This window comes from Salvia splendens, chromosome 12 (assembly GCF_004379255.2).
Source record: "Salvia splendens isolate huo1 chromosome 12, SspV2, whole genome shotgun sequence".
NCBI classification, from domain to species: Eukaryota; Viridiplantae; Streptophyta; class Magnoliopsida; order Lamiales; family Lamiaceae; genus Salvia; species Salvia splendens.
The window spans coordinates 11,051,619-11,067,848 of NC_056043.1; the positions used below are offsets into that span (position 1 = coordinate 11,051,619).

Consider the following 16,230-nt stretch of genomic DNA (forward strand, 5'->3'; position numbering starts at 1 on the left):
GTATTTCTTGTCATTTTATAGACAATAGTTGGTCTTTAAATAAACGTTTGATTGGTTTTAGACAATTTCCTTCCCCACACACCGCACAAGCAATTGCTTCTTTAATTATTCAAGTTTTGAATGAGTATGAGTTATGCAACAAGATATTTTCGGTTGGTTTTGATAACGCAACCGCCGAAATTATTCAAGTTTTGAATGAGTATGAGTTTTGAATGAGTATGAGTTGGTGCTCCGCCGAAATTAGAGACCAAGAACCGGATTGGGACAATCAAGTAGTACAACCCGACCAAGACTACTTCCCCGATGAAGAAGAGTATGCGTCAATTCCTCCGATCAAGCCAAATAGGTAAGCAAGGTAAGAGAACTACTTTGATTCCAAAATGCAATTGAGCATTGAGGATACGTAGGCATCTCAACTTATATTTCAACTTAAATTTTATATTTAAGTTTAAATTTAAGTTGAGCTCAAGTCCTTTTCCTTTATTTCTTTTTTCTCCCCTTTATTTCGAATATGTAATTTTGTAAATTGTAATGAAGACTTTAAGTCTTTTGTAAGTTATAATTTTGAAGTTGTAATTTCTAATTTTTATGTTGTAATTCGTAAATTTTAACTTGTAATTTGTAATTTTAAAGTTGTAATTTATAATTTTGAAGTTGTAATTTGTATCAATAAAATTACATTTGTACATCGCTTCATTCTAATTTTATTTACGCAAGTTTTTTTTACATTTTAAACTTGAATTACAATTTATAATGTAAAAAAAAATCGGATGAACTGCCGAACCGCCCGAACCGGCCCGGAACCAGATGACTACCGACGGTTCAGCCGGTTCAAGTGAACCGCCGGCTCACGGTTCATGAACCGGAACCGTGAGGTCTTGGCCGGGCCGGTTCAGGTTCCACCAGTTCTTGAACCGGAACCGGCGGTTCACGAACCGTGGTGACGTCTAGGTGAGCACATTGGTGTGACTGGTTCCTGAGGCGGGCACAGCTTTTAAACTTTCAAGTATAGTTTGGTAAGACGTGGTTATCAGTTATCACCACACCTTATTATTAAACCCAACATCATAATGCACTTTCACTCTCTCTCTCTCCTAATAAAAGGAAGCTCTCAACAGCTACAAAGAGATAGATGCCTTAGCCTTTCGGTGCTTAAATTCAATCGCTTTCATTCTTTTTCCTCAATCAAACAAAATGTCAATCTCCATGTCTCTCCCTCCTCACTCCTCTATACCATAAATATCCTCAAATTCATTCATTCACTCTTCTAATTCATATTCTCCATCAATGGCGGTCGATGTCTCCACTCCAATTCTCAGCCCTAGAATCTCCTTTTCTCACGATCTCAACGAATTGGACTTCGTCCCCGTCGAATCGCACATCCACCTGCATTTGAATCCTACAATCGACTTCGATTTCTACATCGCCCAAAACCTCCAACTCTCCTCCGCAGACGAGCTCTTCGCCAACGGCAAAATCCTCCCCCTCCCCGTCCACATCAAATCCACCGCTCCACCCACTCAAATCGCCCCAAACTTTAACAAAAACGACAAAAATTCGAAGAAAAAGCGGCTCGTCGAGTTCCTCGAGGATGAGGAGAAACCAATCGCAAAATCGTTCTGGCAATTCCGGCGCAGCAGCAGCGTCAACTGCGATCGCGGCGGCGGCCTGCTGCGACCGCTGCAGTTTCTAACGCGGAGCAACTCCACGGGAACCGTTCCCAATCCGAAGCCCTGGGGATTGGCCAAAGTGATGCAGAAGCAGAATTCGATGCGGGAAGCGCCGATTAATCGGCGAAGCTCTCCGGCACCGGGGCTTAATAATCAATTCTACCATTACAATAAGCCGTCGCTGGGGAAGAGCAGCAGCAGATCGTACAACAATGGAGTTCGGATTACTCCAGTTTTGAACATTGCCCCAAATTATACTGTGAGTTTATTCGGAATCGGCTCTCTTTTTTCAAGTAAAAAATCAAAGAAGAAGAGAAAATGATACTAACACTTTATTTTCTATTTTTTTTTATTAAAACTTGTACAGATTGAATGTTTTACTTTTGAAATCTCCATATTTCTTGTGATTGAATTATTTCCGCTTATCTGGAAACCATTGGTTTCCACATCACATGTAAAATATTAATTTTACTTATTATTTAAAAGATAAACCATTGAATGCTGCAAACGAAAATGGAAGTTAGAGCAGTAAAAATTCAAAAAGAAAAGGCGTCCTAATTCAATTCAATGGGTTCTTTCTTATCATGTGCATGTGTTCCGTTAATTTGAATCCTGCTTTTAAGTATGTGGTGTTGAAATAGTGTAGCTGGCAGTTGTTGTTTTCTTCCTTTTGCTTTAATTTAGAGCATCTCCAGTGGGGACATCCCACTAGGACATCATCCACTAGGACATCCCAAAAACACCTCCTGCCACGTCACTAGAACTTCTCATCCCACTGCCACGTCACTAGGACATCCCCTCCTATGTCCGCCCTTCCCATCGCCCTTCCCACTAGGACATCCCGCAATAAAAAAAAAATCATACATTTACAAATAAAACAATTTACATGTAGAGAGAGTAACTTGTTAACACAAGTGGTGCGAATGAAATAAAATTCGACGAGCCGTATATATAGAGTTTAAAAAAAATTTAAAAACGGGACGTCCGCCTGGACGCCACAATGGCGGACGTCCGCCCGCCCGTCGCGCCGACGTCCGAGGACACCCAACGTCCTCACGGGACGTCCGTATCCGACCCTAAACGCCACAATGGCGGACGTCCCGGTCGCCCGTCGCGACGTCCGACCGGATGTCCGACCGGACGTCCGCCATTGGAGATGCTCTGAGGCTTTCTTTTGTGGATTAGTTGAAAATATTGCTTTGCTTCTAAGTGAGGATATACATGCTATTAGTTGTATGGTACAACAAGACAAGATTTGAATTGGATCCAATGAAAAGTAGTAAGAGAATATTGATCAATGATTGCAAAAGTGCTATCTCTGTAAATCACTTTACAAACCAACATTAATGTTTTAGGCCTTCAACTTTTGACCAAAAATATGTTAGGGTGTGCTCATTGATTAGAATGAATATGATGGAAAAAGAATAATAACAGTTGTAAAACTTAAATATTTTGTTTTTTGTGTGGATGATATTCTAGTCATTAGGTAAAGAATGGGATATAATCTAGTTGGTTAAGAAGTCGTACCATTTGGCTGTTTCCTTGATACCATAACCATTTATAGAATATACTAATATGATATAATATAATACACCCTCTGTCCTATTGAAAATGACTCACTTTTCTTTTTAGTTTGTCCCAACCAAGATGACTCATTACTAAAAATGAAAACACATTTTATCTCTACTTTATTCCATTTTTCTTACTTTACTCTCTTCACTTAACACATAAAATAAAACTGCATAAAATCCCGTGTCGCCCAAGGAAGGGATCATCTTCCTTGGGACGGAGGGAGTAACATGTAATACTCCATCTTTCCACGAATAGGAGTCTCGTTTTTCCATTTTGTTTCATCCGCAATTAAAGTCTCGGTTCTCTTTTACTATAAATGGTATATAAGTTTCACATTCCACTAATAGGAATCTCGTTTTTTCCATTTTTCATGTTTATTTTTTAAAATATTTTATTTCAACTTTATATATACAACTCATGGCACTCCATTTTATTCACACCTCTCACATTCTTCTGAGTATAAATTTTCTCTCTGGATATAATTAATTGGAGGGTTGTTGGGAGGGCTGTGAGAGGCTAGGAGGGATGTTAGAGGGCCATGAGATTAGCTGATTATGTGGCAGGAGATATTTTGGGGGAGCTATTGCTATTGTGATTGCTCTAAGAGCATCCACAGTAGTAATAGGCTAGCTATAGGCTAGCCACAAACTCCTCCTGCCACATCATCAGGGCTAAAACTCCTCATGCCACATCATCAGGACAAGCAACTAGACAAGCAATAGGCAAGCTACAATAAACAAAATTATAAAAAATAAATACTTAACAATCACACAAAATACGGAATTAAATTTACCACACAGATACGGGAAAATTCAATAATAATATTTGAATTAAAAAAATTTACATTAATTAAAAAAAATTACATTAATTAAAAAAATCTAACTACGTGCAGTCCTCCGCGCCCACAACTCTTCAATTAAATCCTTTTGGAGTCGAATATGAGCATCCACTTGGCGCATGTCGGCATGTGCCTTGAGGCGGCCGACTTCATCGTGAGGTACCCCCCTTCGTACGTTGGGGCGGCCACGCCGTGGCTTGGGCCGGCTTCATTAGCATCGTCATTGGCCCAACTAGTCAGTTGTACACGTTCATCTTCGATAATCATGTTGTGCAGGATAATACATGCATACATTATATCAGCAATGCAGTCGACATGCCACAAACGGGTTGGACCCCTAATTGCCGCCCATCGAGACTGGAGCACACCAAATGCGCGCTCCACGTCCTTGCACGTCGACTTCTTCCGTTCCGCAAAGTAGGCATTCCTCTCATCTGATGCGCATCTGATCGTCTTCACAAAGACGGGCCACCTAGGGTATATCACATCCGCCAAGTAGTAGCCCATATCATGCTGGTTCCCGTTGGCGATAAAACTGATGGTCGGACCGACGCCCTGGCACTGCTCGTTGAAAAGGGGCGACGAGTTGAGGTCGTTGTTCGACCCGGCTACCCCAAAATATACATGTCAAATCCACAGCCGGTAATCAGCTACGGCCTCGAGGATCATAGTGGGATTCTTTCCCTTGTAGCCGGTCGTGTAGAGCCCTTTCCAGGCAGCGGTGCAGTTCTTCCACTCCCAATGCATACAATCTATGCTGCCCAACATCCCGGGGAACCCATGCTTCTCCCCGTGCATCTATATCAGATCCTGGCACTCTTCAGGGGTAGGGCTTCGAAGATAATGATCACGAAATATTTCAATGACGCCCTAACAGAAATACTTCAGACAATCCAGGCCAGTCGTCTCACCGATTTGGAGTTACTCGTCCTACATGTCTGTCGCGCCTCCGTAGGCCAACTGCCTGATTGCCGCAGTGCACTTTCGTATAGGTGTGTGGCCGGGTCTGCCAGCCGCATCGTACCTGAACCGGAAACACAAATATCGACGCTCCAAAGCATCAACGATACGCATAAACACTGTCCTACGCATCCTAAAATGCCGCCTGAAAAGAGGCGCCCCAAACCGCGGCTTCTCCGCAAAGTAGTCTTCATATAGCCGCTGATGTGCAGCTACGTGATCCCGATCAATCACTGCTCGTCAGTGGACAACGGGTGGAGGTCGAGGTACCGCCGGCTGCAAGGCCCTTTGTATCAACCGGTTTATCTCACGAGACGTATAGGCCTCCAACTCTTCGTTCATTTGTCGTTCGTACTCCTCAGCATCCCCACCACTACCACCACTACTACCACTCGCGTTACTCATTTCACGTTGTTGCTCTTGTACAGAAATTAAAATGGAGAGAAAACTCGTTAAAACAAGTGGTGCGAATGAAAATGACATGCAAATCGCGTATATATAGTGTTTCGAAAAATAAAAAAAATTGAGCTGGCCGATCCCTCGCCGATCGGGAGCCTGCAATGGTGGCCAGCCGACCGGCGAGCGGATCGGCCAGCGCCCGGAAATCGGCGTCGGGTCGCCGATTTTTTCGCCGAAATGGCGCTCGCCGGTTCCAATTATTCGGCGAGCGGACCGGCCAACACCGGGAATCGGCTAGCCTGTCCGCTCGCCGCCATTGGAGATGCTCTAATACTTCATCCATCCCAACTAAGTTGAGTCAAAACTTTTTAGCACAAATGTTAAGAAAGTGTGTTGAAAAGTAGGATAAGAGAATAAAGTAAGAAAGATAAAGATAAAGCAAAGTAGGTAATCGAATAAAGTAAGAGTGGTTAGATGTTTTATTTTTTGCCAAAAAAAGAAATCACTTCAACTTAATTGGGACATCTCAAAAAGGAATATGACTTAATTTAGTTAGGATGAAAGAGTATATATAAGTAAGAGTAATAGTCCACTAACTATTTTTCACATACTTTTCTTAACATTTCTTAAAACTTGCATCGGAAAGAAATAGAACTTCTATTCGCATATTAAGGGAGTATAATACTCCCTCCGTCCCATAGTAGATGGCACACTTGGGGAATGACACGATATTTTAGCCGATATTGTTTTGTGTGTTAGATGGAGAGAGAAAATAATATATTTATATTAATGTGAGGAGGAGCTTTTTCCATAAAAGGAAATGTCACATTTTTTGTTGGACAAACTAAAAGGGAAAGTGTGACATTTACTATGAGACGGAGAGAGTATAATCTTCATTAATTAATTGAAATTAGGTTAACAAATAGTATAGCACATCATTAGCTAACTCTACAGGGTGCGCCAATTTAAGTACGATAATAATTGTGGTACAGTGTTAGCATTTTAGCATAATAAATGGGAAGGTGCAACACTTCCATCCTACTAAAGATATCTATATTTTTTTTAGTGATACCAAATTTTAAGAGCGGTTGTTAAATGGAATATGTGGGGAGAAAAAAATAGTTAAATATTTTAATAAAATAAAATAAAATAAATATTTTTAAATATAAAAATGAATATTTTGAATAGAGCAAATTTAAAAGAAAATATTAATATCTTAAATGAGGCTGAGGCAGTATCAAATAAGATAGAGTATTGATTGAAATATAAACAAGGCATCTAGTGTAAATCACATCACCAATGACCGGTCAATTATAATGTTTTGCTCAATGACTATTAATGTCCATCAATATTTTTTTCTCTAACTTGGACTTTAAAATGATTAAATACTATAATTTAATTGGTACTATATTTTTAATTTTAATAAATAGGTTGAAAGTTGAGTCACTATATATATTATATTGGGTAAATGTCAAATAATATGTTAAATTAAAAAGCTAAAAATGGAATAACGAATTTGTAGGACTATATTTCTGCTAAGAGTATATCTAATTATTTACATCAAATTTAAATTTATTTTATTATAAATATTATATTAAATAGTCATTTTATACCAATCATTTATACTAACTCAAATTTAAAAAAACATAATCTATATGGAGAATATGTTTTGTATTCACAAGATTTGAAAAAGTATTTTGGTTTTATGTTAGTGTAAATCTATAGATAGATAGGTACTCTTTTCGTCCCACAAGAGTGTGCACTTGTTGTTGGACACGAGTTTTAATGCATAATTAGTAAAATAAGAAATAAATAGAAAGAAAAAGTAATTTATGTATTATTAGTGGAGAATGAGTCTCACCTCATTAGAGAGAAAAAAGTTTTCAAAATTAGAAAGTGCATACTTTTGTTGAACCGACTAAATAGAAAAGAGTGCATATTTTTGTGGGACGAAGGGAATATATTTTACTCAAAAACCAAAAAATGGGATTGATTTTAGAGTACCATTGGAGCTAATTGCCTATACCATTTTGAGTTTTAGTTTATCATTGAAGATGGTCTAAGTTTTAGCTAAATTAAACGATCATTTCTCCGTCCACAAAAAAAATAGAGACTTTCGAGACAACATGGATTTTAATGCAGAACTGATAAAATATGATAAAGATAGAAAGAAAAAGTAACTGGACTATTGGAGTATTGGTAGTGGAAAATGAAGTTTACCTTAAGAAAGAAAAGTTTACCAAATATAGAAAGGGTTAGTTTAATGGAAAATATTAAAATGACAAAAAAAAGACTGTTTTTATAAGAAGAAGAATAATAGCACAAAAATTGACTCACATCATAGGATATTATCAAATTGGGGATCGGTGGCGCACACCCGAACTCCACATTAGTATGATATTGTCCGATTTGGGCAAAGCACTCACAGTTTTGCTCTTGGGGTACTCTCCAAAAGGCCTCATGCTAATGGAGTTGGGGTAGCTCATTTATATGCTTGCAACTCTTGTTCATTCTCCAATGTGGGATATTGTTTGCCATCACAGTGTATGATATACATGTAATTATATAATGGGGTTATGGGGGTATTGGTCCTTAATATCATGAAACTTTCAAAAAGTTGGATTTTTTCCACGAATTTTCAAGTTCACGGGATTTGGCATAGATATTCCATCACAAAATAATGCATTTCATTCGCTCCAATGTAAATGTCTCACTTTCTCTCTTTAGTTTGCCTCACAAAATATATCATATTTTTTTGAAAAAAATTATCTAACATTAATATTTAAAAATATATTTTCTATCTTCACTTATAAAAAACATCTCTTAAAATTGGTGTCATCACCTAAATGTGATATCTCCATCCATAGTTAGAAGTTCTAGTATGCAATTTCAGTCGGTCTGCAATTAGGAGTCTCAATTCAATTTTACTATACACGATATATATGTCTCATGGGGTGCGTTAAAATGCTAACTTTTCTTAAATTGCTAACTTGCTAACTCGTCAACGTAGTGTATTAAAAATGTCAACACATATTTGTGTTGACATTTTATTTAATAAACTGTGTTGACATTTAAATATCAATGTCAATACAATGTATTAAAATATCAACTTAAGTTTATGTTGACATTTCAGTATCATCGTGTTGACATTTTTAATACACTGCGTTGATGGGTTGGCAAGTTAGCAACTTAAGAAAAGTTAGCAACGATCACACCCCTATGTCTCATATTCTACTAACTCATTCAACTCACATTTTATAAAACTAATAAAAATTAGACTCACATTATATATTTTTATTTTCCACCTATATTATTTATATTTTTTTAAACTTGTACCGAACTCAACTAAAATTCCTAATTACATACATTTATTGGATGGTGTACAAAAAAAATTGGAATAGTTAATGGCTAATGGAGGAAATACGTGACAACAAATACATGAGTAGGTAATCAAGAAAAAAACACAATTTGGTTGAGTTTGAGTTTCGAAAATATTGCCTGAAACAAAAGTTTCCAAAACCACTCCAAATATTTTTCGTTTTCTTCTGTACTTTCACAAATCCCAACCAATCACTCATATCAACTCAACTAATCAAGATACATCTAAATTTGAATAGTACTCCTAATAATAAATCTAGGGAAGGACGAACCAAAGTCCACCCCAAAGTTATACCTCCAAATTTCAATATTCATAAAAATGATCTTAACTAAAAAGTATGTTTTCAGTTAGAAGAGTATGTTTCAGTGAACCAAAAACCTACCGGAATCGACCACGAAGCACCTCCTTGATCTGTGTCGGAGGGTGTGATTTCAGAACATGATATCTGAAATCTGAAGCCATAAAAAGGCAGCAGATGCATCAAGAAACATAAACAGGGAATAAGATCAAAACCAAAGAGGAAGGGGAAGAAGGAAGAAACAGAGATGCTATCTAATGAAAATCAAACTCTCGAGAATCAGAAATCCCATCTCTAACTTACCAGCACTAGAAAGCTAATGCTTCTAGTTCCAACAATACAAAAGCAAAAGTAGCTTCCAAATAACTTCAATAGTTTCAGTAAATCTGAAATGTTCAACTCTGTTTCTTCAGGGTGGTATAGGCAAAAATTAACAAAAGAAAGAGCTCGAGGCTTCTCCACGCATTGCTAAGAAATTGAAGTCTTAGAAGGCCTACAGGAGTTATAACTTATACTCCCCATCACTGAGAGAAATGCCATTAAAATCAACACTACTAAAGTAACATCCATCAATACTCCTCAATCTAATAGAAACCAACATACCATCTTATTTCTGATAAATTTAATAATCAACCAGAGAAACTATGTGCAGAAATCACAGCTATCATCACCAAGTACAAAAAGACAGTAAATACTGCTTGCAGTTTGTTAAAAATGATAATTTTGAGGTTGGATATATCAGACATAAAGGATAGGAGTTCAATTGAGAGAAAGTAGAAAGAAAAAAATCCCTAACTTACTTTTCCACTATGTGAACTTTATTCCATGAAAAAAGAGAAACATATATATGAACAATTATAAGCAGTGAAAGAAGCAAAAATCAGAATCCCTAAAGCAAAGCAGCTATAAACCTTTCCCTTCAACACCACGAGGAATTTCGGCACTTGGCGCCAACCCCGAATGAACAATGCTGGTGCAATAAGCCTCTATATCAGTACATCCTCCAAAATCAATCAGTAAACGAGCAAGAAGAATCCTATCTCCTTTGAAAAAACTGCAAATTGAGCCATGAATCACACTCCAAAACAGGACTTCAGAGAGGCAAAAATCTTGACATTGAAACGAAAAGCTTTCAATTCACCTAATGAGGGGCAGCTTCAATAACCTTGTACATGTCTGTTGTAACTTCCGTCAGCCACAATCCCGGAAATAAGGTCTGCAAAATTCAATTATTCAATATATCATCAGAATTGGAAAGATCAATCAATGGAACAGTGATGCACGATCAATCATCAATCGGAGACAAATCAAGCTATGAAGAAATTAGGTCAATTTGGAACTTGAGGCTTACATCCAATTGTTTCTGAACAATCCTCGGCCTCTTCTTCGGTCTACGGGGCGGCCGGTGACCTACCATCGCGTAGAAATCCTCCTCGATGTCTCGCTTCGATAGCGCCACTGAGAACTTCTCCCGCTCTCTCTTCCTCCCGCTCGCCGCCGCCGCACCGACGTCGTCACTCTTACGCATCGGCGATTTCTGCCCTGACCGAATCTGAGAGGATCCAGCCGGCAGCGGCAAATCCATCCTGAAAATCTTCCCACCGCCGACATCGCTTCCGCCGCCGACGGCGGCGGAGTCGCCACTGCTCCTTCCCGGAGGGGTGGCTCTGCACGCGGCTCGGCGCGTCCTCAAATTCCAGGGGCAGTAACCCTCAGCCTCGGCAGGAGGCGGCGGGGACGGGTGAGGCAGGGAGGCGGCGACCTCCCCTTCCTCGAGGCCTTCCTTGAAGATCGCATCCTTCATCTTATCCGCCGCTGTCTGGAGATCGAGCATCACTTTCTCCCTGGTGGCCGCAATCCCGTTGTCGGCGTCCTCGGAGAATCCACGGCCGCACGATTTGGGCGATTCGTTGACAAAGTCGTCCTTATTCCGCTCCCTGGTGGTGCGGCGCTGCTGGATTGGGTGGTGATCGGAGCCGGCGGCGTGGCGGCGGAGCGGGGAGGTTTGGGCGTCAGAGTTGACCCTCATGCAGCGGAGGATCCGGTGATTGCCCCAGCGGAGACCGCACGGCATCGTGAAATTGTGCAACGCCTTGGATCGTTCCGTCCCCATAGCCATGAAGATTTTTTTCACGATCTCGCACACATACAAAACACACACAGTCTGGGAGATCTCGGAGCTTCAATTTATCGGAATTTGAAGCACACAAGGGTTTGTTTGCTTATATATAATATACTTATACTTTATTTTTTCTCTCGCAATTCTCCTAATTTGCGGTGGGAGCAAAATTATGGGAAAATCGCCGGGAACGGACGGAGGCAACCAATATTATATACGGAGGTTGAGGGGTGTTCTCGTCATTTCATCGTGTCCGCCCTCTCCTCGCGTAACGTTTTCGAGTTGATCAAATGGCTAGGGTCCGCGACCTTTTTTTGCTACACTTTTATTCCCTATAAATTTATTATAAATAATTAGGGATAGGAATATATGCAAAAAAGCATACCAATCATATTTACATAGATTCAAATAAGAGGGAAAATGGGCTACTCAAGAAAATTGTGTTGTTCTACATTGAAAAATATATTATTAAATGAAAATATTTTAATTTTAATTTTAATTTGGATTAACTGCATTGGGGATGGGTTTGGATGACCGGTGGATCTAGGAGGGCAGGAGGCCACAATCGCCCCTTCCCGATCATCAGAAGAGCCTAAATATCCCTTATGGTCGAGCCGGAAATAGCAAAATCACCCCCTCTGTGCGTAGAAAAATATGGGTTTTCAATGAATGTCATACTGAAGTTACTAGCCTAGTGGTTGTGTTGTTCGTCTTTTAACTAAGAAGTTCGTGGATCAAGCCTCAAGCATTTTTGTTTTCTTTTTTTTAACTTTACTTTCTTTATTTTATGAATTCAAATGACTTCTTATTACCAAATCAACCCATTAAAATATTTTATGGATCTATATTTTTATTTATTTACACATATTATCTTGTTATACTAAGTTAAATAATTTTTTTAAAATATTTGATGTACTACATTTTACTATTTATTAGTATTATAAAATACTTATTTTATGTGATTTTTATTGCATATTATTACTTGCATATCAAAATAAATATTTGAAATATTTATAGAGTCTAAATGTTTACTATTAACTTATAGTATTTGTTTTGTATTATTATATTTTATTTAATATATTAATTAATATTATTATTTAATATTATATTAAATTTTTTATATATTTAATTCCGTCTCCTCCATATTCGGGTTCTGAATTCGCCACTGTTTGAATCGATGCTAGGACGACTCAGCTCGCGTGCACCCAACGGCAGCTCTATGTGGGTGCATGGGGTTTGTGGGACCCCAGCCATTTGACTGTTTGAGGTAATTATACAACATGCTACAAAGTAATTAGCTAGTTCAGATTGTTGATCGTATCATCCTGGATTCGATTCATGTTATTGGCTTTTGTGGATTTCTAATTTTTATAACTAATTTAATTCTAATTACTAGTTTTAACTCTTTATGTGTTTCTATTAACTAGTTTAATTTATTACTGTAGTTTTTTTTAGATTTCTTACAATCAGTTTAATACATTTGTGTTTTTTTATAGATTTTCTTGTTGCTGATTCATTTTTTATTAATTAATATTTTTATTAATTAATTTTTTTTATTTCTTAGAGTTAATTCATGTTATTAATTATTTATTTTATCACATTAAGCAATTTTGTATAAATTTTTATTTATTTTTTTATTTGTGCAGATTTTGTTATTTAAGATCATAAAGTAATGATTTTAATTTAAAAACTCTATTTCTGAATTATTTTATGTTGACATTATATCGTATATTTTTTTAATATATATTATTCATTTTCAAATTATCTACCACTTTTCATTTAACTCTCTTGTAGCTCCATAATGTGTCAGGTTGTTTTTGGCGTAGTCAATACTATATATAAGCAACAATTATTAATAGTAGTTTGGACCCCCTTGTATAAAAAATAAAAATCATGAGTCCGCCATTGCATGCACCCATGATGATGCATGAATTGACGTGTTTACAATAATTTCCAAACTCACTTTTACTCGATATGAAAGAAGTAACTTAATCATGTTGTGTTGCTTATTCATTTAAAATATGATTTACAAGCATTTAATGTCTAAAAGTAAACAAGTCTAAATTTTATGCACTGTGGAGTACTAGGTAGTAGAATAAGTTATTACAGTAGGTGACCGAGTTGGTACCTTATAGAAGTAAAACAAATTTTCATAATGTAGATAGACTTCTATTGGTGAAGGTTGCATTGTCAGTCTAAAAGTCTCTTTATATTATGAGACTAACGACACTAGTATGGTATAACAAAGAATGGATCTAACAGTGAGATGGGTTTGGCTTGCTATATACTGAAAGAAAAGTTTGTGGTGATTATTATTTCTTAATCTTTATATATAAAATTGATACACGACATTCACTATGCACTGTTTTGATATATCAAAAGGTACAAGTTTTTCTTAATCCGAGAATCCCAATATCTTAGGAAAGTGGTGATTAATTTCTAGAGATGCTAGGACTGTTATGCCCAAAATCATGTCCTCGCAGAGTACAATTTGATAATATCCTATGATGTGTTCAAAACGGATTTTATAATTCGAGTAAACTCGAGCAGCTATAACTTATTACATGAATAATAAATACATCCTTCTTCCCGGCCTAAGTGAGACGTGAGACGTAGATAATTGTGTAATAGGTGTTTAGTTAATTAAATTATTAATAGTAAAGCAAAAGAGAGACTAAAGTAACATAAAAAGGATAATGAAGTACTTCCTTTGTCTCAACTAAGATGACACACTTTCCTTTTTGGTTGATCTCAAATAATATGACATATTTTTATTTTTGGAAACTTTCTCTATCCCGTTAATACACGCAACCACTTTTTCTCCCTCCAATTAAAGTATTCAACTTTCTTTTTCTCTACATTTAATACTCGCACGTACGTTTTCTCTCTCCAATTAAACACATAAACCAACAACTCTTAAATTCTCATACCGACTAAGAAATGTGTCACTTAACCATGACAGAGGGAGTAAGAATAAGAAAGAAAGAACAAAGTATGAGAGATAGGAGGATAAAGTAGGATAGCTGACTGAGTTAATTATTGCTAAAAAAATAAAACGTCTCACTAAGGTTGAGACGTAGCAAAAAGGAATGCGTCTCACTTAGTCTTGAACTAGACCACTCTTTGATAAAAGATGCTAGTTAATTAAAGTTAGATAGCATAGTAAAATTAGTTAGCTGATATTATTATCTTTTATATGAGAAATAACTAAATTAAAGAGGAATCTTGGATCGCTTGTAATTTTGGGATTGAACCGTCAAATAACATTATTTTATCGTAGAAACTGATTATAATACTCTATTGAGATTGAATTAAATTGAAGCTCAATTTAATAAATAAAAGTGCAACTAGTGTGACCTAGTCTAACCTCCATGGATCTCTTGTACAACCGTTATAACTTTATAAATAGTAGGTTAGACATGAGACAAAAACTCTAATCCCGTAAGTCATAATTTTTCAAGATTTCTCTATTGTAGGGAGAATTCGAATTCTTCTCTTATTTTTTTTTAGAAATCAAATTCTTCAGCTCTTTCCGGAGCTAAAGTTTTGTCTCTATTATGGTGAAACCCTATGTTATTTGATTAGTTTGCCAACCCAAAGATCAAATAAATATTGCGGGAAACAAATTAAAAGAATTGCGATACAGTACGAAGACATAGCAATAGCAGGTCATCTTCAATTTTTTTTAGAATTATCAACGATATGTTTAACTAATCGTAGGAATAATGTATTGGTATTTAATTCATTTATGTGATTTATTTGCATTCTAGGGCATCCACGATGTTGAACATAAAAATTGTCCCAAAATCAGCAAGAATTCATTTTTCCCATGTCACTTCAGCATTTTAAATTCCAACCCCAACACCTGCAATAGCGTCAGCCCCAAAATCTACCAAAGCTTATATTATTTCACTATTTTTCATATTTTGTTATTTAATTTTTTATTTAAAAAACAAATAACATGGATTAAAATACTGCAATAACAGAAGAACAATGTGGGTATTAAAAGATAGAATAATATATTTAAATTAAAAAAAAAAAAACTGCTCGCGCTCCCTCCTTTGGCCAAATGCAATAGTGCCGGAAATTTCACCGCATGCGGCCGGCCGGAATTCCGACCCTATTGCTAATGCTCTTTAAGAGCATCCACAATAGGAGAGCCGCGGCTCCCTATTGCTGAGGACATGGAGGGCCGCAGGGGGGGGGGTTCATGGGAGAGCCACGGTGACGGCTCGGCCGAGGCTCTTGGGCGAGAGCTGCGGCGCCCTATTGTGGCGGCCGAGAGCCGCGGCTCCGCCCAACTCCGATTTTTTTTAATATTTTCGAAAATTGTTTATAAATACCTCATTCCACACATTTTACACCCTTAATTTTCATTCTCTACAATTTTTTTAGTGTTTTTTATAAAAATTTTGTTGTATAATTTTCCCCTTTTCTATAATACAACGAAGATTTGGTTTCAATTATTTTTTATTAAATTATGCATTTTTATAATTATTATAGTCCGATAATTTTTATTCTAATTAAATTAAAATATATGAAAAATGAAAAAATAATTAATTTATGGTTTGGGCTTGTCCACTATTAGGGTGAATAAGTTTTTTTTCATGGTCTGACCAAGTTTTGTGGCCTTGGCCAATTTTTTGTGGTTTGGACACCTCCATAAGCTTAAATATTGTGGATGCCCTAAATACTATGATATTGATTGTTATGCATTAGTCAATTAGTTTAATCGATTAATCGATCAAATAGATTTTGCTTCTACAAATTTATTAATTTTGCTAGTCTTTTACTGCAAATTCCAGTGCGAGAGTTCGTGTTTGGCTAATTATTTGAATTAATTTCATATTTTTGGTTGCATGAATGTACCATCTCTCAGTTATAAATTTGGATTGGATTTTTGTTTGGTACTCCCACTGTCCCAATATATTAGACTCATTTCTTTTGGCACAAGAATTTAGGAGGTGTTATTTAGTGGTGTAAGTGGAGTTGGTA

At 36.9% G+C, this 16,230-nt stretch overlaps 2 protein-coding genes across 2 annotated transcripts; one reads left to right on the forward strand and one right to left on the reverse strand.

The window, feature by feature from the left end:
• The first annotated feature begins 1,287 nt into the window (after nucleotides 1-1,287).
• Nucleotides 1,288-1,992, forward strand: LOC121757535. The gene has a single exon (XM_042153063.1). The coding sequence runs from the start codon at nucleotides 1,288-1,290 to the stop codon at nucleotides 1,990-1,992; it is 705 nt and encodes a 234-aa protein (XP_042008997.1).
• A 7,799-nt stretch (nucleotides 1,993-9,791) lies between these two features.
• On the reverse strand, nucleotides 9,792-11,403 carry LOC121757135. Its single transcript, XM_042152635.1, has 3 exons — nucleotides 10,468-11,403; nucleotides 10,258-10,332; nucleotides 9,792-10,170 (listed from the first exon to the last, which is right to left on the reverse strand). The coding sequence occupies exons 1-2, from the start codon at nucleotides 11,233-11,235 to the stop codon at nucleotides 10,258-10,260; spliced, it is 843 nt and encodes a 280-aa protein (XP_042008569.1). The 5' UTR covers nucleotides 11,236-11,403; the 3' UTR covers nucleotides 9,792-10,170.
• Nucleotides 11,404-16,230: the final 4,827 nt, after the last annotated feature.

What these genes read in the sequence shown, in the direction of transcription:
- LOC121757135 (XM_042152635.1), bottom strand. Translation starts at nt 11,235, where the DNA reads ATGGCTATGGGGACGGAACGATCCAAGGCGTTGCACAATTTCACGATG. An exon ending in TTGTTCAGAAACAATTGGAT is followed by an intron (nt 10,333 to 10,467) that starts GTAAGCCTCAAG and finishes TGAATTTTGCAG; the next exon opens with ACCTTATTTCCGGGATTGTG.
- LOC121757535 (XM_042153063.1), top strand. Translation starts at nt 1,288, where the DNA reads ATGGCGGTCGATGTCTCCACTCCAATTCTCAGCCCTAGAATCTCCTTT.